The sequence below is a fragment of the Pelmatolapia mariae genome, linkage group LG1, assembly GCF_036321145.2.
Source record: "Pelmatolapia mariae isolate MD_Pm_ZW linkage group LG1, Pm_UMD_F_2, whole genome shotgun sequence".
NCBI lineage: Eukaryota > Metazoa > Chordata > Actinopteri > Cichliformes > Cichlidae > Pelmatolapia > Pelmatolapia mariae.
Genome location: NC_086227.1, coordinates 4,562,887 through 4,590,132, shown reverse-complemented (window position 1 = coordinate 4,590,132; position 27,246 = coordinate 4,562,887). Strand labels below are relative to the sequence as shown.

Here is a 27,246-nt window from a genome sequence, read left to right as displayed (position 1 = left end):
ATTCATTAATAAATAGGATGGTATATTGATGAATTATCCCTTACTACCAATTCTCATGGCAAAACATGAAAAGGCCTTGACAAGGCAATGTATTTGTTTGTGTTCATTGACATAAATACACAAATCATTACACTCTGCATGATTTTGAAACAAAGATATTTAATCTGGACGTATATTATGTGCGACCAACGTATAGATTCTAAAGAGTTCTCAGTATACAATTGTCAATGTGGCAACGAAGAACACAAAGTTTTATGAATGGAAAACCATATTTTAACTCATAGCTTGTATTAATCGATAATTATGCACTTTGGAAATTTGTGTCCAGGAATACAATTTATTAAATTAAATGTTTGCCACAAGAGTGGATTGAATAATCTGCAAAGTAATTTGGAAAGAAAAAAGAATAACCTACCTAATTACTCTCTCTTCTCTCACTTGTGTTTATTTTCAGCTAGGGACATCCAGGCCTGGGAGTATGTTCCATTGGGACCTTTCCTGGGGAAGAATTTTGGGACAACTATTTCACCTTGGGTCGTCCCCATGGAGGCACTGTTACCCTTTGCTGAGCCTAACCCCATTCAGGTTAACATAAAGTTCTCAATTAACAACAACAAAGACAAGGGGCATGTAGTACATTGCTCAAAAATAATTAAGGAGCACATTTGAATCAGACTATAGCATCAAGTCAAAAGATGAACTCAACTTGGGTGTCTATTGTCTTATGCAGTCTGGGAGTTAACTGCATGGGTGTAGTTTGCTGTTGGGTCGGATGGGGCCGCCTCATGCTCTGTGGGGCTTGGTGGTGCTGCTGCTGTGGGCCTCAGTCTGGATGGGCCCAGGCACCCACTGTCCTTGGTGGATATCAGGGAACGGGGCACCCATGGGGGTCAGGGGGTGAGCTGACTCCAGGAAGGGGCTTCCTTTCTTCACACACCCCGTTCTCTGTTTGCCATCTGGGGTGGAGGGTTGGGAGGAGGAGCTGGTCTGAGTCTGGGCTGGTGGGCTTCCCTGCTGTTGCAGGACCAGGGATGGTCTTCTTTTCTCCACCCCAGCGTAAAGGGAACCATGTCCATGGTCTGGGATTGCTCCTCTGAGGGTGCTTGTGCCTGGACCGGGGAGTATAGATTATGTAGAGGGGAGTGTGAGTGTGTGCACTACATTTATTTCTGTGTGTGTCCATGTTGGGCAAGTGCTGAGTATTTGTATATATATATAGTATATATGTGTGCATGAGGGTGGGAATGGATCTTTGTGTCTGTGTGTGCTTGTTCGTCTATATCTAGGTGTTAGGTCAGGTCTCAGATTCCACCTCTCTCAGAACAAATCAAATCAAATCACTTTCATTGTCACATCACATGTGCAGGTACACTGGTACAGTACATGTGAGTGAAATTCTTGTGTGCGAGCTTCACAAGCAGCAGAGGTGTGCAAAAATACAATAACATAACAACATCTCAGGCCCCTCCCACCACACACCCTGTCAGTGGCTGGTGCCCCCAGCTGGGTGCTCGGGTGTGTACTGGCATAGCCAGTGGCATAGCCAGCTGCCAGTGGAGCCTCTGGGCTCTTCGCTGCGGCCCCCTGTGGCTTCTGTACAGTGGCTGCTGGGTGACCTCTTTCCGGGACACTTCTCAGCTCTTTTCTTGGTGGGTGGTGTGATTGCCCCTGTGGTGGTCCTCATGCTCTGGGCGGCCTCCAGATGTCCGGGGCCCGGATCTCCTCCATGCCTGCTTCTTGGGGGGGGGGGGGGGGGGGGGGGGGGGCTATGACTTACCACACCCACTTTTTGACACAGGTGTACACACAAGTGTTCATACAGGTGTAGAAACAGGTACTCAACATTCAGTATTTATTGTTTACTGTTACTTATGCTTATGTTGGTTGTTGCTGTGGTTTCCTTGCTGTGTTGTTTTCTTGTTGGTTGTGTTTTTTTTCCAGCAGGTGGTCAAGCATATTTTCAGTGTCCTTTCTCTCTATCCCTCTTCTCCTTTATTTTTTTCCCCTCGCATTCGTTAAACTCTCTTCCCAACTTCACTTTCCTTCTTCTTACTCTTCTTTCTTGTCCCCTGGTGCTGTCCGTTGTAATTGTAATAACTTAAAATAAAGAAAAATATAATCAAGTGGACCAGTATAGCAAATACGTAATGGTCCACCAGGGAAAATAAATCGATTGGGCATTTTTCTTGGCCTTCAGACAATAATTCTGATCGCTACAGTACTGGACAGGACAGGCAAAAAAATTAATTAAAATAATGCTGGACAAGGCGGTAAAGGTCCTTAACCCATCAGCAGAACAGGAGCTTGTCCTGTTCTTCCTGCAAACTCTAGAACAGTGGAGATGTGTTCTCTGAAGTAATGAATCATGCTTCTCCCACTGTCAATCTGATAGAGGAGTCTGGGTTTGGTTATTGCCACAAGGGTGGTACTTCACTGCCATTGTGCCGAGTGTAATTTTCTTAAAGGAGGGAGGATTATGGTGTGGGGTTGTTTTTCAGGACTTGGGATCAGCCCCTTACTTCCAGTGAAAGGAACTCTTAATGCTTCAGCATTCCAAGTTATTCATGTTCAGTTTCATTCAGTTTCATGTTCCCAACTTGATCCCTTCCTACATGACTGTGCACCAGTGCACAAATCAAGGTCCATAACGATGGGATTGACTAGTGAGATTGACAAGGAACAACTTGACCTGCACAGAGTCCTCATCTCAACCTGATTGAACACCTTTGCGATGAATTAGAGCAAAGACTACAAGCCAGACCTTCCCATCTAACATCACCTCACAACCTTTTTCTTTCATCATTCTAACCTGTGAAATGAAAATGTGTTCTTTTTCATCTTTTTTTGGTCACTTTTCTTTTTCAGCTTTGTATTTTGTGTCTTCCAACAGGATCCAGAACCCCTCCCATACCTGCAGCACCATGATGCGTATACTTTCAATATTAATCTGCTTGTTTCACTAAAAGGTACCATCCACAAACTATCATGATATCAATTGTACATATACTCATGGTAAAGTTCTCTCATGAGGAGTAGCACTGTCCCTGCCAGTGTTAAGTAATATATAGTAATAGAGTAGAGTTTTTGTGATGTAGGCAGAATTCTAATGCAGCTGGTTAAGTGAGTCTAATTCAACCTTTTACATACTGTTGGGTAGATACTATAACAGGGTTGTAAAATTTACTGTTGTTGGGTGTGTTTATGTATAGCTGAAGTCTGTCCCAGTGGCAGGTGAGTCACATATTGGCCTAAACACTTTGCAAATGACTGGGTAGCATTAGCACTTAATAGACAACAGTCTTCTGCTGTTTGGTTTGGGAATAAAATATTCCAATTAATACACATTTTTCTCATAGTTTGATCAGATTTTTTTCAAAACATGAGAATTTTCTGGCCTTAAAGGTTTAAGATTGGGTTGACCCCATTGGATTTTCTGGTTTTTAAGTGGGCCGCAGGACTCTTGACTTTGGGAATGGCTGGTGTAAAGCATTATTTCTGTATTTACTGTAAACTGGTGGTTGCCTGAAAACAAAATCTCCAAATGAAATAAAAATAAAAATTAGAAACTACAAGACTACAATAACTTTGATCCTAGATTATTATTATTTTTGTTTCATTTGGAGATTTTGTTTTCCCTTCAGTTTAGCTTCAGTTTGTTTCCAGAGGAAGTTTATTCTTTTCAGTTTAGCTTTTAGTCTTTTTAGTCATAATATTTTATTTTAGTTTGCTTTTTAAAAGTGTCAGTGCTACTCTGCTATTATAACATAAAGGAAGTTGTCAGAGGACAATTTTTCAGAGGTTCAGAATTGAACCTGCAACAAAGCACTTTTGTTGACTCAAAGACACACTGACATTCCAGGTCAGGCAACAAAGCCTTATGCGGTAACACAATTGATCAAACTGTCACAACCCTAAAATAAGCTAATTTATTATATACTTTCATTTGAACTTAGTTATTTTAAAAGTACAGAATGCTGCTTTAATTACTTTTATTTAATTTTTTTTGAAGTATAGTTCTTATTTCTACTAAATAGAAGAAGATGGATGGAAGGATGCGATTTTATTTCAGTTAACCATTTTTTCCCCACATTTTTAGTTTAGTTTTAGTTCACTATAATAATACCCTTGGTTAGGAGTAGAGTAACATGTTTCGAAATAAATATCTGTTTTGTTGTTAAAGGCAAAGGCATGGCTAAAGCTGTGAACATCTGCAGATCAAACTTTAAGGTAAGATTCATGGTTGTAGAGCCAGAGCCACTATATTAATGCATGTTTTTAAACAAAAAAACCTTATTATATAAAATACGATTAAAGAAAAAAAAAGGGATGTTCTCTGATCTCTGTTTTTGTCTGTTTGGAGGACTTGACATGTTTCTGTCTCAGCTATGCCTGTTTTGCCAGCGTTTTATGGTTGCTTTTATTCCTTCTTAAATGATTATATTTTATTATATTTTTTGGCTGCATGTGATCACCGCTAAAGATAAACAGCATGTATAAACAAAAGTAGTAAGCCATCTACACATTATATATGCAACAGATGCTCAGTCATGGAAATCCATGCTGTGAAGCTCTCAGCACACAGTTTTTGTGCTGATGTTAATGCCAGAGGAATTTTGAAGTTATTGAGTCATTTAAAGCCTTGACTCTCAGCAATCCTTTGATTTAACTTGACATGGATTGCTCCTTTTTTGAGTTGTTGCAGGAAAGAAATAACATAAAATTGGCCATGGAATAAGTGAAGTCTAAGGAGCTTGGTAAGAAAAGCGTCTGGACTACTTCAAGTTTCCCTCAAGATGTTTCACCTCTCATCTGAGGGGGTCCATGTCTCTCTTGGAGGGACACTCCCATAGGGCTTAAAATCTGTGACTCTGCACCAATTGTTCTTAGAACTGAAGAAGCTTCTCGGATGAAAGGTGAAACGTCTTCAAGGAAACTTAAAGAAGTTCAGACGCTTTTCTTACCAAGCTTCTTAGACTACAATGACCTGGATGGCTGAGAACCTTTCCAGACATGGAGTAAGGGAAGTGTTTTTATGAACTGATTTGGAATTCTATTACAGTACAACACTCAAAATCAGTGAGTTCTTTAGAAAGACCCATTCTCTTGTAAATGTTTATGTTATGTAAAATGTGTTTTCTGACATTTTTATCTATTTAGTGTAGCTGTAGCAATTTTGACATTGTTGACTTCTTCATTTCTCTCAGCTGGTCAGAAGACTGCAAAAGGAAGGATTGGCCTTTATTCGTAAGGAGAATGGAGAATCAGTATAAAGTTTCAGTCGCTCTCTTTTAGAATAGAATAGAATAGAATAGAATAGAATAGCCCTTTATTGCCAATGTACATCTACAACAAAATTATGGGTGCTCGATGCTAACTGTATAGGAATAAAAGGTAAATAGAAAAACAGCAGGAATAAATAACAGACAGGTGAAATCTATACGGTCAACAGGAATATATACAAAACAAGAGAAAGGCATACAATAGGAAGGCACACACTGGAGAACAATGTGCTTGGAAGTAGTGCAAAGGATTTGCTTTGAGTATAGAGTCCATATTTGTGTGGCATGAGTTGTAAGGGTTGCCCAAATAGTGTTTGTTAACCATCCAAATGTCTCTGGGGAAGAAGCTGTTTGTGAGTCTGGAGATGTGGAACCTGACTGACTGTGGTGCCAACCAGGGTAGTGGGTCAAACAGGTGGTGGGTGGGGTGCAAGGAGTCACCTGTGATGGGCCAAGTTTTTCTGAGACTGGAGGATCTGATGATGGCCTCAAGGGGTGGCAGAGGAAAGCCAATAAGGTTTTGGGCTGTGTTAATTACCATCTGTGCAACATGCTCTCCACCGAGGAGCTGTAGAAGGCCAGCAGCAGCTTTCGGTCCAGGTTATTTTTTCTTGGGACACCGAGGAAGTGCAGCCAATTTGGGCCTTCTTTACCAATGGGTTTGTGTTGCGGGTCCAAGTGAGATGAGCAGAGATGTGGGTGCTCAGAAACTTGACCGTGGAGACAGATTCCACCCGTTCTCCATTTATTATGAGAGGGGAGTGGAAGTCTGTACCTCCTGAAGTCCATTATGAGTTCTTTTGTTTTATAGACATTCAGCTTCAGGTTATATTCTGAGCACCGGCGGGACAAGTTCAAGGACATTTAACATGTTGTTGGAATTTGGTACAGAGTACAGATTTAAACATGACTTTTGAAAGTCCCAAGCAAGATTATGGACACTCTCCGGGTGCTCTCTCTGCTGTTTGATGCAGCTACCGTTAGCTTGTGAGGTAAATTAAAGGGCCTGCACTTATTTGACATGGCCTCCAAGTCCAGTGAGTAGTGACTGTCCACAAATCTATTGTTATGGCACCAGTCCTGAAGCACATACACATAGGCACAGAGCGCTGGGTGGTCTCACAATCTCAGGTGGGATAATGTCGGTCAAATCTGAAGTAAAGCCCAGGTTCAGGCTGAGGCGGATGTCTGACGACTGAAAGTGACCAGTGTGTTGCAGGAAGCTGCAGTAAAAAGGCATAAAAAACACAAAATAAGGTGCACAGTAGAAAAGCGTGCTGTGCCGCTGCATACCATGACTGTCCCCATCTTGAATCAGCATTCACTAATGTTTTATTTTTATTTCTGTCTCTCTGACTCAAGTACATGTACTGGACCATGAAGCAGCAGCTTGCCCATCACACAGTCAATGGTTGCAATGTCAAACCAGGAGATCTGCTCGCTTCAGGCACCATCAGTGGACCTGTGAGTGTCCACATGCACAATATGCTTAGGACTTGATGACTGTAAAGTGTACCTTTTTCGTCTGTCAGTTCTCAGTTTGTAAGCTAAATTACATAACATCACTCATTAGCAAATTCTCTTGTGGGCTTTTCACACTGAGAGTTGTTGCTTTTCCATTGTCCTTATTGCAACTGGTTTGTTTCGTGGCAGGATCCAGGGAGCTTTGGCTCCATGCTTGAGCTGTCGTGGAATGGATCTAAGAACATTGACCTGGGAGGAGAAGGAACTAGAACCTTCTTGAATGATGGAGATGAAGTCACTATATCAGGTTGGTCTGTTTAAAACGTAAGCTTTCCACTTCATATCATTTGGATTTATGTGACAATATTTTTAGAAGTAGCAATAACATTTTTGCGTCTTTATATAATGCCAACATGGACATAAAGATAAGGTTAACTACAATAGACAAAACATAAGGATTGAAGAATTAGAATATAATTTCTCTAGTGCATGCTGGTACACTGTCGGACTCTCGGTGTGCTTCAGGTATCCGAATTTCCAGATAAACTTTTACCTTAATTTTGGAGCTGAAGTTTGGACTTGTTGAACTTGACAGTTTAATTTGGCTGACATTATGAAAGGAATCTGTTCAGTTTCAAAGTGTATTTCAATATTTTATTATTATTGTTAAAAACAAATAGTTAAATAATAATAATACATAAAGAAATGTAGGGCTGTTCAAGATAACGATATCGGATCGGATGATGATATGAAAACATCTATCGTTTCATATCACGCTATCATTTGTTTCGTGGTGTTGCAAATAAACTGTTTACAGCAATATTTTATCAGCGTTGTGATAGTCACTGTAGTGGCTATATTCATTTCTTAAAGTTCTCGCTCTTTTGAGACATAAGTGGCCGTTACAACTTATATCTAAAAATGTATAGTTTCATGCATGGGTCAAAACACTCGACTCCAGGCACACGATGCCCAGCTGTAAACATTTCATGCAAGTCGAGTCGCCTGAGATTCACAGAATTAGCAGAAAATCTAAAAATTTTTCTGACATATATCGTTGTCGGGACAATAAATGTCTTATATCGGGATATGAGATTTTGGTCATATCGCACAGCCCTAAACAAATGTATGACTACAAACAGATGGCTCACTAAAGTAGAGATCTAAAGTTTTACTTTTATATTGCCTGACAGAAAATCAGCTTTCGAGCTTACACAGCATTACACAGTATCATGACACTGATCATATACGTGTCCAATGGCTTCCTCTGTTTAGGTTACTGTGAAGGAGATGGCTACAGGGTGGGCTTTGGGACGTGCCAGGGAACAATCCTTCCAGCTTTGCCGCTCTAAAACAGATGTCTACTTACACAAGCATTTCACTTGGCTTTGATGACAACAATGAAAAACTGCAACATGGACAACTCCTTCCCCCTCACTCTCCTCTTCTCTTTAAAAGGGGCGCTATGGGCTTTAGTAAATAATGAATGGAGATTTCTCTCAATGTAATCTCTGACCTTGTTACTAATATATAATGAAATAACCATCCAGCAGAGAGATTGTCCAGTATCATATCACAATGTTACTGCTGTACCAGGATCAGTTTTACTGATGTTTTGTATCCCCTCTATGATGAAATCATCCATTTTAAATTTGGTTCTGTTATTGTCTTGTTTTCATGCTGACTTACTCTGCCACCTCAGGAACACAGCTGCATTCAGAATTATCCAACTGGAGCTCTTCCACTCCCCACTTCCATAGAAGTTGATCTGAGATGAATATATTATCTCTCTATGTCACCTTACAGAGCAGCAACTTAAAAAATGGTTAAATGTAAATGTTCAGGTCATTCTGATTTTTTTGGCGCTCAGGACTTGTAAACATTTTGACCTTATTATCTGAAACTCCAGTGGAACAGGATATGTATATGACCAAAAATAGGAAAAAGATGAATTAGTAAACTTGAATATAGGGTAAAGATGATGATGCAAGAATGAATCCTTCCAAAAATCTGACAATTATTTCTGAAGAGCTGAATAAAAAAAGAATTTAAAAAAAAAGCTGTCTGGAGGTGGTGATTCTGTATTTGCATCAGTGTGCAGTGAAGAAGAAACGGCGTCATGACACACTGTCTCATTATTGCTTTGTCAGTAATTGATTTTGTAAGCAAGGTTTCAGGTAATATAAGAATATCAGAATCAGATGTGTTCACCCAAAGTTACACTAAATCCAGTTTAGGAAGAAGACTTCTGACATTTAAATAAATAATACCTTTAACATCACAAGGAGTACTCAAACATTTGTAATCTGGACCAGGATTGGGGTGTACATTTCCAGATAAAAGTAGGAAAAGAGCAATGAAGCATTTTCTTTTCACAGATTTTTGTAGATTTCTTCTAGGACTCTTTGAGAGGTGAGAGTATGAGGAAATAAACCAGTCATATGGAAGAAAACAAAACAGATGAAATGAGATCTCCCCTGATGACCATGTTTGAAAAGCTTCTAAAAGATTTAAAATCCCACTTTTCAATTCAATTCAATTCAATTCAATTTTATTTATATAGCGCCAAATCACAACAACAGTCACCTCAAGGTGCTTTATATTGTACAGTAGATCATACAATAATAGATACAGACAAAAACCCAACAATAATATGACCCCTATGAGCAAGCACCTTGGCGACAGTAGAAGGAAAAACTCCCTTTTAACAGGAAGAAACCTCCGGCAGAACCAGGCTCAGGGAGGGGCGGCCATCTGCTGCGACCGGTTGGGGTGAAAGAAGGAAAACAGGATAAAGACATGCTGTGGAAGAGAGACAGAGATTAATAACAGATATGATTCAATGCAGAGAGGTCTATTAACACATAGTGAGTGAGAAAGGTGACTGGAAAGGAAAAACTCAATGCATCATGGGATTCCCCCGGCAGCCTACGTCTATTGCAGCATAACTAAGGGAGGATTCAGGGTCACCTGGTCCAGCCCTAACTATATGCTTTAGCAAAAAGGAAAGTTTTAAGCCTAATCTTAAAAGTAGAGATAGTGTCTGTCTCCCAAATCCAAACTGGAAGCTGGTTCCACAGAAGAGGGGCCTGAAAACTGAAGGCTCTGCCTCCCATTCTACTTTTAAATACTCTAGGAACAACAAGTAAGCCTGCAGTGTGAGAGCGAAGTGCTCTAATAGGGTGATATGGTACTACAAGGTCATTAAGATAAGATGGGGCCTGATTATTTAAGACCTTGTATGTGAGGAGCAGGATTTTGAATTCTGGATTTAACAGGAAGCCAATGAAGGGAAGCCAATACTGGAGAAATATGCTCTCTTTCTAGTCCCTGTCAGTACTCTTGCTGCAGCATTTTGGATTAACTGAAGGCTTTTCAGGGAGTTTTTAGGACATCCTGATAATAATGAATTACAGTAGTCCAGCCTGGAAGTAATAAATGCATGAATATTTCTAATTTTAGAGATGGTGCACAAATGGAAGAAAGCAGTCTCACATATTTGTTTTATATGTGCGTTGAAGGACATGTCCTGGTCTAAAATGACTCCAAGGTTCCTCACAGTGTTACTGGAGGCCAAGGTAATGCCATCCAGAGTAAGAATCTGGTTAGATACCATATTTCTAAGATTTTCAGGGCCGAGTACAATAACCTCAGTTTGATCTGAATTAAGAAGCAGAAAGTTAGCGGCCATCCAGGTCTTTATGTCTTTAAGACATTCCTGCAGTTTAACTAATTGGTGTGTGTTATCTGGCTTCATGGACAGATAGAGCTGGGTGTCATCTGCATAGCAGTGAAAATGTATGCTATGCCTTCTGATGATACTGCCTAAGGGAAGCGTGTATAATGTAAACATAATTGGTCCTAGCACTGAACCCTGTGGAACACCATATTTGACCTTAGTACGTGAAGAGGACTCTCCATTTACATGCACAAATCAGAGTCTATTAGATAGATATGATACAAACCACTGCAGTGCAGTACCTGTAATACCTACAGCATGTTCCAATCGCTCTAATAGGATATTATGATCAACAGTATCGAACGCTGCACTAAGGTCTAGCAGGACAAGCACAGAGATGAGTCCACTGTCAGAGGCCATAAGAAGATCATTTGTAACCTTCACTAAAGCTGTTTCTGTGCTGTGATGAGCTCTGAAACCTGACTGAAACTCTTCAAATAAGCCATTCCTCTGCAGATGATCTGTTAGCTGTTTGACAACTACTCTTTCAAGGATGTTTGATATGAAAGGAAGGTTGGAGATTGGCCTATAATTAGCTGAGACAGCTGGGTGTAGAGATGCTTTTTAAGTAAAGGTTTAACTACAGCCAGCTTGAAGGCCTGTGGTACATAGCCGATTATTAGAGATGACTTGATCATATTTAAGATTGAAGAATTAATTAATGGCAGGACTTTTTTGAGCAGTTTTGTAGGAATGGGGTCTAAAAGACACGTTGATGGTTTGGAGGAAGTAATTATTGAAGTTAACTCAGAAAGATCAATTGGAGAAAAAGAGTCTAACTTAACATCAATGGTACTAAAAGTAGCTGTAGATAATATTACATCTGTGGGATGATTATTGGTAATTTTTTCTTTAATGATTAAAATTTCATTTCTGAAGAAGTTCATGAAGTCATTACTAGTTAACGTTAAAGGGATGGTTGGCTCAGTAGAGCTCTGACTCTTTGTCAGCCTGGCTACAGTGCTGAAGAGAAACCTGGGGTTGTTCTTATTTTCTTCAATCAGTGACGAATAGTAAGATGTTCTGGCTTTGCGGAGGGCTTTCTTATAAAGCAACAAACTATTTCTCCAGGATAAATGATGACCTTCTAAATTTGTGACACGCCATTTCCTCTCCAGCTTACGAGTTATCTGCTTTAGGCTACGTGTTTGAGAATTATACCACGGAGTCAGGTACTTCGGATTTGAGACCTTAGTTTTCCCCGGAGCTCCAGTATCCAGAGTCGTACGTAGTGAGGAGGTAAAATTATTAACAAGATGATCGACCTCTGTTGGAGTAGCGTTCAGGTAGCTGCTCTGCTCTGTGTTGGTACAGGCCATTGAAGATGATAACAGTGGGTGGATTATATTCTTAAACTTAGTTACAGCACTTTCAGAAAGACATCTACTTTGATAAAGTCTACTCCCCACTGCTGTGTAATCAATCATTGTAAATGTAAATGTTATCAGGAAATGATCAGACAGGAGAGGGTTTTCAGGAAACACTGTTAAATGTTCAGTTTCTATGCCATATGTTAAAACAAGATCCAGAGTGTGATTAAAGTGGTGGGTGGGTTCTTTTACACTTTCAGAGAAGCCAATTAAATCTAATAACAGATTAAATGCCAAGTTGAGGCTGTCATTTTTAGCATCTACATGGATGTTAAAAATCACCCCCAATAATTATTTTATCTGAGCTGAGCACTAAATCAGATAAAAAGTCTGAGAAATCAGACAGAAACTCTGAGTAAGGCCCAGGTGGACGATAGATAATAACAAGTAAGACTGGTTTCTGAGTTTTACAGCTGGGGTGGACGAGGCTAAGCATCAGGCTTTCAAATGAATTAAAAGTCTGTCTTGGTCTAAATCATTTAAACTAACATAATCATCCTGCTGGTTTCTGTAAGGCAGAGTAAATCGATTTGTTGATCAGTTTTTAAGTCATGTACTAACAGAGACTTGGAGGAGAGAGACCTAATATTTAATAATCCACATTTCACTGTTTTACTCTTTGGTTCAGATGTGGATACTGTATTTTTCTTTCTTTGTGATTTTCTATGTTTAAGTTGTTTTTTGCTGGTTTATAGTTTGTTTTTTGTCTGTTTAGGAGCTGACATAGTTTCTATGGAAATGGGGTTTTGCCCTTTGACAGGACTAGAAAATGTGTTTTTTTAAGTATATATAGAAAAAGAATATTGAATATATCTTGTTAGCCAGACTGTTCCTGCACCTCACATGGACAGAGAGCTGTCATTAAAACTAATACATGAAAAAGAGCTGCTGAGGGTAACATGCTGATAGACACGTAGCAGAAATCCACTCTAGTGCGGTTTGAAAGCTAATTCAGTCCAGGTCTTTGGTCCGGTCCCAGCCACATGATGTTGTGTGACATCACATGTTGACCTGGAAATCAGTTTGGGTGGAGATATTAAACAAAATCTGACCAAATAAAGCCTAAAACCTTGTTCTGTTTTCTTTCTTTCATTTTCTTTTGTTTAATTAATTAATGAATTAACTTGAAGTAAAATCTGAAATGTGTTTTTCTGAGTGTTAGAGGATGGACCTGTCCTGGCTACTGTTATGCACCAAGAGGAACCCAGGACCCAATGGTGGACCTGCCAATTCTCAAATTCTATGGCAAATCTCAATGAGACTCTGTGGTGTTGGGCAGTGAACACAGGGCCAGTAGAGGGCATGGCGACCTCAGGCCACCCTCATGAAATGTCTCTCTCATTGTTTGGTCACACCAGTGGCCTGCTGGAGGCTGGAGGCATTTTGTTGGACTACTTGTGCAACATTGATAGGGTCCAGGTATTCATGAAAGTTTAAATTAATTACAAATAATTAACAAATTACATAAGGCTCTTTGGCGCCATACAGAGGCCAGTGACAAATGCTGTAATCGACTGGAATGTCTTGATGCATCCTCCATCATCCTGGCAAGGAAATCCCTCCCTGCACTCCACTTACCTTGACACAGGGAAACTAATCTTTGCATAACAGAATTTGAGTCTTCCTATTCTCAGCTTTGGCCCCTCATCTTAGACATCCAGACAGTAGGACAGTGTGCTCTCCACTGAGGAGCAGTAGAAGGCCAGCAGCAGCTTCTGGTCAAGGTCATTCTTCCTGAGGACACGGAGGAAGTGCAGCTGCTGATGGACTCAGGGTGAGTGTAGTGCATCCAGGTGAGAGCGGCTGATATATGGGTACCCAGAAACCTGAAAGTGGAGACAGATTCCACCTGTTCTCCACTCATAATGAGACAGGAGTGGACCTGTCTGTGCCTTCTGAAGTCTATAAGAAGTTCTTGAGAGTATCACATAACCAAAGATAAAGAAGACCCTGTTTCTCTGAAAGCTGTCTAAAAGACACAGGAATTTTCTTTTTATGTGAACTGGATCTGAGGTGATTCTGAGGATCATCACGAGCTTGCAAGGAGACCGTAAGCACATTACGGAGCCACCAAAAAGGTGAAAAATACCAGCAGTTAGGGAGCGTTTTAACATGTCATTTCCCAATAATAACATACGTCTTCTGAAATCTCAGAGGATGGTTAGTTAGACAGGTGTGTTTGTGAGTAATTGATCAGAATTAAAACTACTACTACTACTAATAAGAATAATAATAATGCAATTTCTCAAATGGAAACCAATGTTTAATAGTTCAACTGCATACAACAACTAAAAACTAAACCCTTTCAGTGTATTTACATGGCATATCAAAAGTGCAGTAATGTCAAATAAAATAAGGTATACTTGTGTCTCCTGTGTGTGTCCATGTGTGTAATTTTGTGCATGTGTTTCTGCGTGTGTAAGTGTTAGTGAATGAGTGAGTCTGTGTCTGTAATGCTTTAAAGGAGTATGTGGTTGCTGCAGTAAAGAAAAGTGAGCATATCAACATTCTGAAGTTTGCCCTGTGCTGTGATGCAAAATTTTATACTGCTGAAAATGACTCATTATGATGGTGTAGATGTTAATAATTAATGTTAATATTAATTCACTGTCCAACCCAACAGCCCCTCAGCTCAGAGTTTTATTGGTCCATGTACATTTTTATTGATCTGTGAAAAAAACTTTCATTTGTACATTTTTACTAATACTATTATAGTTGGATGCTGGTCTGCTGCTGTTTTTTTAATCTCCCTGCCTGCACGTCTCAAGCTGTGCTGGTATTCTCCTTCCCTTCATGGTGGAGCTTCCTGGTTTCTGGCACTTCAGCTGCCACGCCTGTTGTCCATCTGGCTGATCTTCTCCAGTCTCCATCAGATAATTTTCCTCCTTCATGTGGTTCTCTATTGGCTGAAGTCTTGAAATCTTTATACATTTTGTCGTCGGTCTGCTATTTGGTCAACTTTTGGATAACAGTTTCTCGGCCTTGAAAAATACAGTTTTATTGCTATAATACTTTTTATTTTATTTTATTTCACTTTAAATCACTTCACTCACTGCTCTGGTTCTTGTATAACATTTTTCTGCTCTTTGTGAACACTCCAAGTGCTTTATACAACTTGCCTCTTTCACTTTTTCACACCGTTTTATACAAGCACTTTTTTCTATGCTTTTTCTACATAAGTGCTTTCTATCTAACGTTCACACACATTCATACACATTTACTGCCGGTTGTTGCAGGTATTACAGAAAGTGGGAAGGCTGCCATCAGCCTTTAGTTTGGTGCCTAATTTAAACTTTGTAACTAAGTTAACAGTTCATCTGTATATTGCAGTATAATGTCTGATTGCTGGTGATATGTTACTATATAAAACAGTGGTGGATGGAGCAGGGGTAAATGGATGAGGCAAGTTGTATATAGTGCTTTGAGGGCTCAGGTAGAGTAGAAAAGCACTACATAAGAACTAGACCGTTACTTTACCTGAGCTTACCATGTCAGGATCAGAATAATCAAAGTTTGAGCATACTAACAAGGATTTTGACTCCAGCTCACAGATAAAAAGCAAGAAAAAACAAGTTGCAGAAAGTCTTAAGATACTATACAAACAAGTTTGTATAGATTGTAAATGCAAAACTGTGTAGTTCATTGTGCATATGGGTATACAACCTGAATGATATAGCAGTGAGTTATTTCACAGTGTCCTTCCGAGTGACAGCCTGAGGGAAGAAACTGTCTCTGTGGTTTTTGTAAACAACACTCTGTAGCGCCTGCCTGAAAGCAGCAGTTTGAATAGTTTTTCCGGGATGTGAGGGGTCTGCAGAGATGTTTTCTGCCTGTTTCCAAACACTGAACCTGTACAGGTCTTGGATGGAGGGAAGATCAGTACCGATAAGCCTCTCTGCAGACCTGATTCTCCATTGCAGTCTTGTCCTAACCTGCTTCGTGGCTGAGCCAAACTAGACAGTGATTAGTGGGCACAGGATAGACTGGATGATGGCAGCGTAGAAGATCACTAGCAGCTCCTGTTGTAGGTTGAACTTGAAGTCCGATAACACTCACCAAGTAGTTAAAACTGCAGGAATGTCTTAAAGACACAAAGACCTGGATTACCTCTAATTTTCTGCTTCTAAATTTAGTTAAAACTGGCATTACCTTGGCCTCCAGTAACACTGTGAGGAACCTTGGAGTCATTTTTGACCAGGATATGTCCTTCAATGCACATATTAAGCCTTCAGTTTTCAGGCCCCTCTTCTTCTGGAACCAGCTTATAGTTTGGATTCGGGAGACAGACGCTCTTTGTAAGATTAGGCTTAAAGCTTTCCTTTTTGATAAAGCATTTAGTTTTGTTTGGATCAGGTGACCCTGAATCCTCCCTTAGTTATGCTGCAATAGATGTAGGCTGCTGGGGGATTCCCATGATGCATTGAATGTGTCTTCTTCAGTCATGTTTCTCACTTACTATGTGTTAATAGGCCTCTCTGCATTCAATTATTTGATGTTATTAATCTCGGGCTGTCTTTGACACATGTGTCTTTGTCCTGTCTTCCTCCCCTTACCCCCAACTAGTCGTGGCAGATAACGGACCCTCCCTGAGCCTGGTTCTGCTGGAGGTTTCTTCCTGTTAAAAGGGAGTTTTTTTCCTTCTCACTATCACCAAAACTCTTGCTCATGGAGGTCATATGATCATTGGGGTTTCATCTGTTTTCTTTGTATTATTGCAGGACCTTTACCTTACAATATAAAGCACCTTGAGGCAATTGTTGTTGTGATTTAGCGCTATATAAATAACATTGAACTGAAATGAAGTAAATATCCAATCAGTTGTTGCAAAATGTTGCGGCATCACCTGATCCTTTCAGTAATCATCTGTGTTTTTCTTTTAGTTTGTTGCCTATCTGTTTGTTTCTTGGTAGTTGCTAGAAGGCACAGTATCATAAGCACGTTGTCTAACAATCGCGCACCCATTCACATGAATGCATTAAGGGCAACTCGGTTTCAGTATCTTGCCCAAAGATATTTGGACATGCATACTGTAGTAGCTGTACACTTAACCCCTCAGTGGTAGATGACCAGTTCTACCAGTAGTTAATGCCTATAGAGTGTAGCCCACAGACTCTGGGATACAAGGTAGAGCAGGTCATCTACTGATTGGACGGTTAGTGGTTCAGTCCCTGGAGGCTCCAGGCTGCATGTCAAATATCCTTGGGCAAGATACCACCCCCAGGTTGCTCTCTGATGCATGTATCAGAGTATGAATATGTTTTTCTGGTAGATGGAGCATGGCTGTCTGTGGAGAAAGACAGTATACAATTTTGAAACCCAAATGAAAAATTGTCCGAGGACTTTAAAGGATTTGAGGAGCTGATCTAGAACTCAGCACTGTATTAAATGGCTCCTCTGTTGTTTATTATAAGCATAGGCACTTCATAACATGCAACTTACATTTCATACATGATAAATGCAGTCTATGCACAAATATAAGTCAGACATATGCAACAAGAACACCCAGCTTATTCTAAACTAGTGGCTGAGACAGGCAAAGGTGTCAGTGCTATACTGCCCTAAACCAGGACACATTTGACAACATTCAATCTCTGCTTTGGAGTTTATCTTTGCATGGATACGGTGTGTGCATTCCTTTCACCACCAGGAGAGGAAATCCTATGCATACACATGCATTAGCACATAATCAAGCAAGACTGCTGTTGTAAAGGCTAAGGGCTACAGATTGTTTGAGCATTTATCCTCACAGACAATACATCAAAAACAAGCAAATATAATTCTGTCAAGTCAGAGTTATTTAAAAAAAACATATAAAATTTTCACATGTGGCTGATAGCGAAAGTAATATTCAAAGGCCTCGTTATGTTGTATTTGTATAATAAGTGATATAAAGGGGCACTCTGGTGATTTGGCTTTTCATCTCCATAAGTCTGGCAACTTGCAAGGGTCATATTTAAAAGACTGAAATTGCTACAATTTATCTGTTAGTATTGGTGAAAACCTTAAAAACCTTGGACCCTACAGGTCCAGTAATGCAATTTGTTTTCTATAGAGCCTGGTAACCACTCATATGTTATCTTGTTGTCCGTTATTAAGTACTGACTAGTACTTGAAATTATTAGTAAACTTGTTTAATCAGTTAAGTGCCATTGTCTCCCGTCCAGAAATTAATAATATTAAAGTATGCTAGTCTACCTTTTCTTATGTGATGACAGCATTGAATATTTAAGTAACTGGGGATGTTGCATTTGTTTAACTTTTACTGTGGATGGCCAAAATAACATTACATCATATGTCAAAATCACATTATACGATATACTGTCAGCACATAACAGAGATCATGGCTAATGTACCATTCTGGTTTAACACAACTTGTTTTATTTTTGCAGTTAGCTTTGTAGGCCATCATTTCAATAGTAATAATGAGACCTGGGACCAACACAACTTTACTAAAAGGTCAAAAGGTTTGTTAAAACCATGACCTGCCATGTAATTAATCAAAATTTAAGAAAGATTAGTTCAATTTTTTACCTATAAACTTTAGGCCTGTAGTCAAAAATATGATTATTTAGGTATTCGTTCCCTGGAATTATATGGCAAAACAAGGCATTTGGCTGGGCAGGAAGACGAGAAAGTTTTGGGAGTGACATCAGGCAAGAGAGAGAGAGTGAGCGAGCGAGGGAGAGAGAGAGATATCGATAGCGAATTTGGACATGTGAGACATGTGACATTTAGCATTTTAGGAGTGTGTAGTTTGTGTGTATTGTTGTCTTGTGTAGTTAATGTGCAGTGTAGTCATTTGTTTGTTTTGAGTGTCAAAACAATGAAGCCACTAATGAAGGCAGATTGCAGTGTAAATGCTGTCTCCAGGTGGAAAACAGGAGGAGTGATACACCTGTTGTCAGGCCTGCAGTTTTTAGGCCTAGGACGTGTTCCTCTGTCTTGTTGTGGACAGAAAATATTTTTTGGAGTGGCAAAAATGGTGAAATTTGTGTGGCATCTTATCGTGAAACCGGATTGTTCTTTAATTTAGTAGTTTTAAAGGGTTGTACAAAAACGCCTGAGAAATTGGCTGCATTTTTAGGTAAATAGCATGTTACTTTGCTGTTGGCAAAATTTGTGCATACGTTTTAAAAATGTACGATTTATATTTGCATTTAAAAGTATGAAAATGATTCGCTAAACATGTTTGTGAGTTTTTTCCGACTCTGATTTTATGTTTTATGTGTGATTTTAGATCAGTTGTGTTAATGCGGAATGGCAAAATGAAAAATTGACTGCAAATTCAGACATGAGAGGTTGTGCTAAAAAATTATAGCAAACAAGGCAAGACAAATCGTTTTTTAAGGTGAAATAAATATAAAAGTAAGATCAAAAGTATTAAAAAACGGCAAATTATGCCCTGGGCCGCAGAGGGTTAATAGTTAACCTTGTGTAGTGGCTGCATCACATCATGTGATCTCTTGACTGAAATTTGGTCAGTTTTCAGTGTCTTTTCCTTTGTCATTGCCCATTGGGGACCCTCACATTAGCGTTCATTGAGGAGACAAGATTTTAATGCTCATCCTCCATGTTGCTCTCAAAGCTACAGCTTTGTAGCTAGCCACCAGGTAGCACACCATTCCATGGCCCAACTTAAATAACCCATCAAACATTGCTGCTGGTTAGTTTTTTCTGTCTTCATTTATCTTCAGAGCCTTTAGTTGTTCTGCCCCGAGACTTTGGAATGCACTTCCACTTGTTCTCCGGACCACACACTGTCTCACCAATCACGTCTCAAAACTCATCTATTTAGAATTGCATACATCTGATCTGTCTTAGTCCATTTTTACCTTGCTCAGTTTTTATACTTGCCTTTATACTTTTATGACTGTTTATGTCTAAATTTTATTTTACCATGTTTATTATATATACATTTTTTTTAATGTTTTTTATGCTATTGTTCACATGTTATTGTAAGGTGACCTTGAGGGTCTGAAAGGCGCCTATAAATAAAATGTATTATTATTATTATTATTATTATTATTATTATTATTATCTCCAAAGTAATGGCAAATCTCTATATTTTAGTTTTTTTTTTATAAATAAATAAAAAAAATAATTTAAAAAAAACCTCAATCAGGTTGCCATAAGGTTAACCTCATGGCTTCATGTTTATCTACTGATAATTTCTACCAAAGTTCCAAAAACAGTGAAAAACAATATTTTAGACAACTGTAATAAACTGTGGTTGATGATTACATATAATTATCAATCATCAAATGATGACTTTGATTTATCCTGTTCCAATATCTTCAGAAGTTCCATCATATTTGTCAGCATTCCAAAATTGTAAATAAAACACCAAAAAATAAAACTTGCAATAAACTAAAATGATACTTTAGATTATTCTTAAACATTACTTAAATCTTGCTCAGTTATGTGTTATCACTATATGGTATTTTTCTTTGTTTCCACTTTTGTGAAAGAATTCTCTTTATATCATTGTCTGCTTTTTTTCTCAAGTCTGTAATGTTGTAAAGGGAAATGTGCGGTCAGTCAAGTGTTTTGTCCACTTGTAAATACTAATTGTGTTTATTACACAAACAAGAAGTCAGGCTCTGGAAGACATCCCTAGGCACAAAAGCCAAGGTTATTGTATTGGTTGTATTAGTGTCACTCCAACAATGGTTTTTTCAAACAGCAGCTGCCCACTTCCTTCAATCTTTGCTGATGTGTAAATTCCATGTTTATGTCTGGATTTTATACAATTTTCTATTGTACAGCAGTACATGTGTTCTGGAGCTTCAACATTTTAGAAAAAAAACACACACTGTCATTTAGTGAAATGAAAAATGAAAAACCACCACTACCCCCTTACTCGAGTTGGTTGCCACACGTGTTATGATATGTATATATGTGTTTCAGTTTGTTAGTCATCCAAGTGCTGTTCCTCCCATGTAGAGGTAGGAATCGCACTATATGGGTCCATTATGACCTTGGCACAGCGAATGATCATGGCCATCAGCAGTAAGCAGAGGAAGGCGACACAGGCTAAAGTCAGGCCCTGGTCCACATCCACAAAGGCTGGCTCAGCAGTACCTTCCATCTCCATGACTGCTGTTCACTGCTGCTGCTGTCCTCAGACACGCCCACATACCATGCTACCATCCTGAAGACCTGACTGGAAGCACAACAAAGAGATATGGTGAGTGTTATACTATCGATATGTGGAGGCTCCTCATACCCTGCTCATAATCTCTTCAAACTGCCGCCATCAGGCAAAAGATACAGACGCATCAGAACAAAGACTAATAGTCTAAATAGCACTCTGACATATGTGTTTTATCATAAATTATTATGCACAAGTCAAGTTTATTCTAGTTTATTATTTTATTTTATTTAAAAACTGAACAAATAAAAAAGAAAAGAAAAAAGAACAAATAAATTTTAAATAGAAAAGAAAAATGTCAAGTTTATTTATAGCATATTTAAAGGACATGTTGTTCTGTTTCAGAGCTGCAACGGTAAAAGTCTAATTACCTGTAGCAGCAAGTCTGGTACCTTGAACTATGAACACCTACTCATCAGCTGATCTAAGTATTCAATAAGGGGCATGTCAAGGTTTGCAGGGCAAGCCATGTGGAGTTATTAAGAAGGGTCCAAAATGCAGGCACTGGCTGATGATGCAAGTAAGCTTTATTAACAGGAGGTGAAAACAAACAAAAGCGAGGATGGCGAGGACAGAACTAAGAAAAAATCTGAACTGGGAAAACTAGAGAACAAACCTGAAACCATAACATGCAGGGAAGAACACGGGATGATGAACAGAGATACAAAGAGAGACACCAGGAAACACAGACGGACCGACAATGAGCACAGGCAACCACACACTGTATATACACACGGAGGGAAACAAGGAATGGCAAACAGAGGGAGGCACAGCTGATCCTAATTAACACGACAAGACAAAAGACACAGACCTTCAAAGTAAAACAGGAAATCCACAGACTGAACTTACAGACACAGACAGGGACACGAAACAGAGCACAGAGAGAGCACCCGGACAGGGATAACTCCACTAAACAGAGGAGGCACAGGAAGAAAGCCTAAGACCTAGAAACCCTGAGAACAAAACCCAAACACTAATAGAGAATGAATGAAATGAAAAAATCAAACATCAAATCAGAACAAAACTCAAAACGCTGGGTCACCAACCGAGCACCATGACAGGGCATTTATTAGTGAACAAAAGGATTTTAAAATGAATTCTAGACAGGACCCAAATGCAGGACTTGGAGACCAAAAAAATCAACTAACACAGCAGCTTTAATACTGTAGCTTGTAAACACAAAAGTAGAACAACCAAAAACTCACACAAGACACAAAATGAATCTGAGAAACCAGGATATGTACGGTTACTGTGTAACCTCGGTTCTCTTAGTGAGACTATCTTTCTGCTCTGTTACATATTCCACATGTACAGGAGAATGAACCCCCATTAGTCAGGATGTATAAAATTCTTGAAGACACTACTGCCACACCTCACAGCTTAACTATAAAACAGCTGTGCAGACATGAAATCGCTGATAGTTTCATTGGGACGTGTTTCCAAGTGTCCTTAAAGTTGGCGAGAGAGTTTCTCACTCAGAGAACCAAGGTTGCAAAATAACAGCATGCTCTCTATCACATCAAGACTATCTGTCCACTCATTTACATATTCCATATGTAAAACAGCGCATGGGGAGACGGTCCAATACCTTAAGCACATTCACACGCCCACCAGGTCAGCACCCTGCACGAAATGAAGGCCAACCCTAAGAGGCAGAGGAGCTATCAGTCTGAAAGACACAAGACTGACACAGAGGGATCCCGCAAGATCCAGGTACCACACTGTAATAGAGTAACTGCTCTGCTGACCCGCATGATACCAGGCTGACTGTGGAGACAACACCTAGTTGGCTACCGCCAAGATACACCCAACACCCACTCTAGAAGGAGGGGCTGTCTGCTCCCTCTTCCTGTCAATGCTGTAAAATCTAAAAAACGTGGACTGAGCTTCTTCCACAACTGCACAAAGGATTAAGGAATAGATCTAGAGTTTGAAAATCTTGAGGGAGGGTTCTTTTACATTTTGAGAGAACCCAACTTAATCTAATTATAAATTAAATTCCATGTTGAGGATATCAGTATCTACATGGATGTTAAAATAACCTTCAGTAATTCTAGAGACTGTGCTGGGAGACACAGCAAAGCTGACAATGCCACGTATTGATGTGCAATCCTGGAGGAGCTGGACTATCTGTGCAACCTCTGTAGGGTCCAAGTATGTCCTTAAAGCTTGTGACACTGACCCTAACTAAATGCAAAAATAGTGAAAAACACTGGGAAAAAATAAGGAGGGCAACAATGTTAGTAGCCTCCACATGTAAAAACCATTCCTGTTTTGGGGGTTGTCTCATTGTTGCCTCTCTAGTGCACCTGTTGTGAAGTTTGTTAACACCAAAGTAGCTAAAACTGATCAACAATCCCCTCTGCTACTTAACTAACCAGAATAATATCCCTGAAGTTCATTGACTTCATGCTATACTCTGATTAAAAGGTGTTTTTACGTTTTTTGAGCAGTATCAATAACTTCCTTGTACAATGTTGTGACTTGTCCAGGGCCGGGTCACGGGGGCAGCATCTAAGCAGAGAAACCCAGACCTCCTTGTCCCAAGCCACCTACTGCAGCTCATCCAGGGGAACACAGAGGGATTTCCAGGCCAGCCTAGAAAGATCTAATCTCTCCAGTGTGTCCTTGGTCTATGCCCTCCTCAGAGTAGGACATGCCTCAGAGCACCTCACCCAGGTGGCACAGGGAGGCATCCCAGTGAGATGCCTGGACCTCCTCAGCTGGTTCTTTTCAATATTGAGGAGCATTGCCTCTAGTCTTAGTCCACCTCGAATGATTGAGCTCCTTACTCGGAGAAGCCATTCACCTTTCTGAGAAAGTTCATATTCGCCACTCACATTTGTAATTCTTTCAGTCACTACTTAGTTAATGATTTTTAATTGAAGAAGTATTTTAGAGATTTCTTTCAGCTACTCACTTTAGGGGTCACCACAGTGGATCTTCTGCTTCCATCTTATCTCAGCATGTACTTATCCTAGCATCCACTTCTGTCACACCAACTGTAACGTGACTCAGTGTTATTTTTGGCCAGAACAACACAATTTACAGAATTGCCTTTCCAGGCTGTTATCGCAGCTAGCTCATATTCCCCATAATACTAAACAGCAGCAGCTGCAGGTGTTCCACATAGACAGTTGCTCTGTCATGTCTGCTGTCTGCAGCTGTCCACTTCCAGCTCCTCTCCTCTCTCTCTTCTAGTTTCTGACCGGTGCTACTGAAAAAGTGGCGGCATGACTTAATGATGACCACCAACTGTGCTGGCCAGCCTCCCCTGGTACTGCCACCTGAACCCACAGCACCACACCTCCCCTGCAGCTGAGCTACAGATCACACCCACCATTTGCATCTCCTCTTTCACTACTTCCATGAGTTGTCTCTGCGGTATCCCTCATATACCTTATTCCTTCTATACATTTGCAAACCATCTTAACCATGCCTCTTTAACTTTGTCTCAAAACTACTTAACCTGAGGTCTTGCTACTGGCAATGTGCTCAGGGGGGTTGTCATTAAGTAAGTTGCGACCTGCCACCTAGGGGAATTTCACTCCTAGGAAATATAAAGATGGAATATTTAAGCAAATTAAATAGAAGGCTGCACAGGTTTTTAAATGCAACCCAGTGAGATACATTGGTTTAAATATTAAGATATATTTATTACATGTATAAAAAGAAATTATAAGCAGTTGCAGGCTGGATCACAATCAAGAGTTGACTGAAGCAGAGTCTATCAGCTGTAAATCTGTCCAATAATCAAGCAAAAACAAGAGAAAGGCTGAGCTGGACTCACCAGTTGCTCAGGACCACAACAAAAAGAAGAAGAAAAAAGGAGCACATACAAACTCACCAACGTTACACCCAGGTACTGTAAAACAAAGGGAGTGTGGAAAAGGACCACCACCATGGACCTCGCATGGCTTCGGGCTTATCCTCCTGGAAGCCAATCCAGCCACTGAAATAATCAACATGAAATGAACATTAAAAATCACAAAAGATTGATATCAAACTGATCACTTGACCCATATTACATTACTTGCTCTTCAAGTGAATCAACAAATGGCGAAATGAAAAGCTGAACAACAATGCTGTTTCTTTAGAGAGTCTTAGCTTACATGTGTGTTTATTTCATATTTTCAGTTGTTACCCTCCACGGCTAAACAAATTGGTTTCAGTTATGTACTGATATGCAAGAATGGACATAAGGGGCTTCTTTCAAAGAAAAAACTCTGGTAGATGTTATTTTATATATTATGCTTTGTATGTTGTTCAGTATATTCCTATGCAAAACAAGAGGAATTTCAATACACAGCAGTATATTCACAGCTGAAACCAGATATTTACATACACTTTATGGAAAACACGAACATTTTTTTACTGTACAACATCAATTTAGAGTAAACTTGTTTTGTTTTGGAGAAATAAATATTGAAATATCTTTTGAATTAGTTAAATGTCAGAATAAAGAGAGAGCTGTCTATTTTTTATCACTTTCATCAAATTTAGGAGTACATATACACTAAGTTTATTGTTAATTAATAAGAAAACTCCAGACGATTCCATTCTGAGCTGAAGAAGCTTCTGATAGGTTAGTAGAGTCCATGTGAGTAAATTGGTGGCACACCTGTGGATGCATATAAGGCAAAACACAGAGCCTGTTTCTTTGTTCAACTTTGTTCTGCCTTGCTGCATAATTAAAAAACTAGTTTAAGGTGTCCTGCATATGTGATATATATTTTTCCCTATATGAAGTCATTCTTTTTTGCACAAAACTCAAAACAGAGCCAATTAATCTTTCAGTCCTTTCTAACCCCCCCCCCCCCCCCCCCCCCCCCCCCCATTTTACACTCAGTGCTGCAGATGAAACCAAACTGTTATGTAATGTGTGCAAAAGTCAGATCAGCAGAGGCAGTTATGTCAAACATCTGTCAACATCTGTTATGCATAATCACTTGCACTTAAAGCATCTTATTCCTGGTACTGTCTGCCAACCCCCCCATAAGCACCAATCCCCCCCACTGACACCACTACTAAAGAATACTTACACTATAATGTATTAGAAGTGTAACACAAAAAAAAAATGGATTTTTACGCCTATTTTGAATTTTACTCGAATAGAAATACTTTCCCCCCTCAACAAATACAAATACAAATACCAACTACTTTGCACATCTCTACTCTGAACACTGGATTCACTAAAAGCTCTTTGACAGCGTGTGTGTCCCCCCCCAACACACACACACCCTTAATACCATACATAATTCTTATTTTCTCATTTATCTGTATCTGCATGTAATTTGTATCCATTCCCTTTATATGTATTTATTTGAATATTTATAGAGATGTTTATGTATTATATATACTGTATATCAGCGGTCCCCAACGTTTTTTGCTGCACGGACCGGTTTATGTCTGACAATATTTTCACGGACCGGCCTTTAAGGTGTCGCAGATAAATACAACAAAATAAAACCAGTACCGGTACCAAAAAGAAAAAAGAAGATTTATTCATACCACATGGGAAAAGACCCAGGAAACCCAGTTAACGATAAAAACGATTAAAAAAAAATGATAAAAATCGATAAAAACCCTGAAAACCATAAATTTCACACCCAAGCCTCAAATCTTGGGGTCCAGTCCCAAACGGTTTATTCTTTTTTTAAATGACCTCCAACAAGAAATGTTAATGTCTGCTGTTCAATACTGAAGAAATTTAAACTTAGAAATGATGCCAGATCATCATTGCCAAATTGGATTACTATAGCATCCCTGACATCACTGCCATGCTCCAACAGCTGCGTGTGGGATTGTGTGTCTCCTATGAAAGATTTGTAAATCCTAAAATACATTTGGATGCAGGCAAATGCCTAACAAACACATCTAGATTCTGTAGTTTCACAGTTTTCAGGCAACCATATATAATAAGGTCATCTAAACCCTTGCATCTTGTGAGTTATGCTCTGCCACAGCCAGGTGTTGGGGTCATTACTCAAGAAAAATAATGCATTACACATTACTCATTACTTATCATAAAAGTAATTGAGTACGTTAAGCATTACATTACTGTGTTACTGAAAAATTTATTACACCCAACACACAAAGTCCAAACTGGCTTCCACCAAAGAGCAGGAAAAAAAAGAGTACAAAAGAGTTCCCTATACACATCTTAGCAGTCCCAGATGCACCACAGGTATAACTTCAACAGTTACACGGCACAATTGGGTTGCCTTTCTTTAACCAATGATA

At 39.5% G+C, this 27,246-nt stretch overlaps 2 protein-coding genes across 2 annotated transcripts in view; one reads left to right on the top strand and one right to left on the bottom strand.

Annotated features, from left to right (window-relative positions):
• Positions 1–8,769, top strand: part of fah (fumarylacetoacetate hydrolase (fumarylacetoacetase)) — a 31,740-nt gene extending 22,971 nt beyond the window's left edge. Inside the window, exons 9-14 of the mRNA XM_063477293.1 lie at positions 455–585; positions 2,891–2,966; positions 4,181–4,227; positions 6,642–6,743; positions 6,933–7,050; positions 8,019–8,769. Coding sequence (XP_063333363.1) covers positions 455–585; positions 2,891–2,966; positions 4,181–4,227; positions 6,642–6,743; positions 6,933–7,050; positions 8,019–8,095 — 551 coding nt within the window. The 3' untranslated portion in view covers positions 8,096–8,769. The remainder of the gene's footprint in view (positions 1–454; positions 586–2,890; positions 2,967–4,180; positions 4,228–6,641; positions 6,744–6,932; positions 7,051–8,018) is intronic.
• Positions 8,770–20,763: 11,994 nt separating this feature from the next.
• LOC134629648 (cortexin domain-containing 1 protein-like) lies at positions 20,764–20,946 on the bottom strand. The gene has a single exon (XM_063477199.1). The coding sequence runs from the start codon at positions 20,944–20,946 to the stop codon at positions 20,764–20,766; it is 183 nt and encodes a 60-aa protein (XP_063333269.1).
• Positions 20,947–27,246: the final 6,300 nt, after the last annotated feature.

Coding starts and splice junctions, on each gene's coding strand:
- LOC134629648 (XM_063477199.1), bottom strand. CDS start 20,946: ATGGAGATGGAAGGTACTGCTGAGCCAGCCTTTGTGGATGTGGACCAG.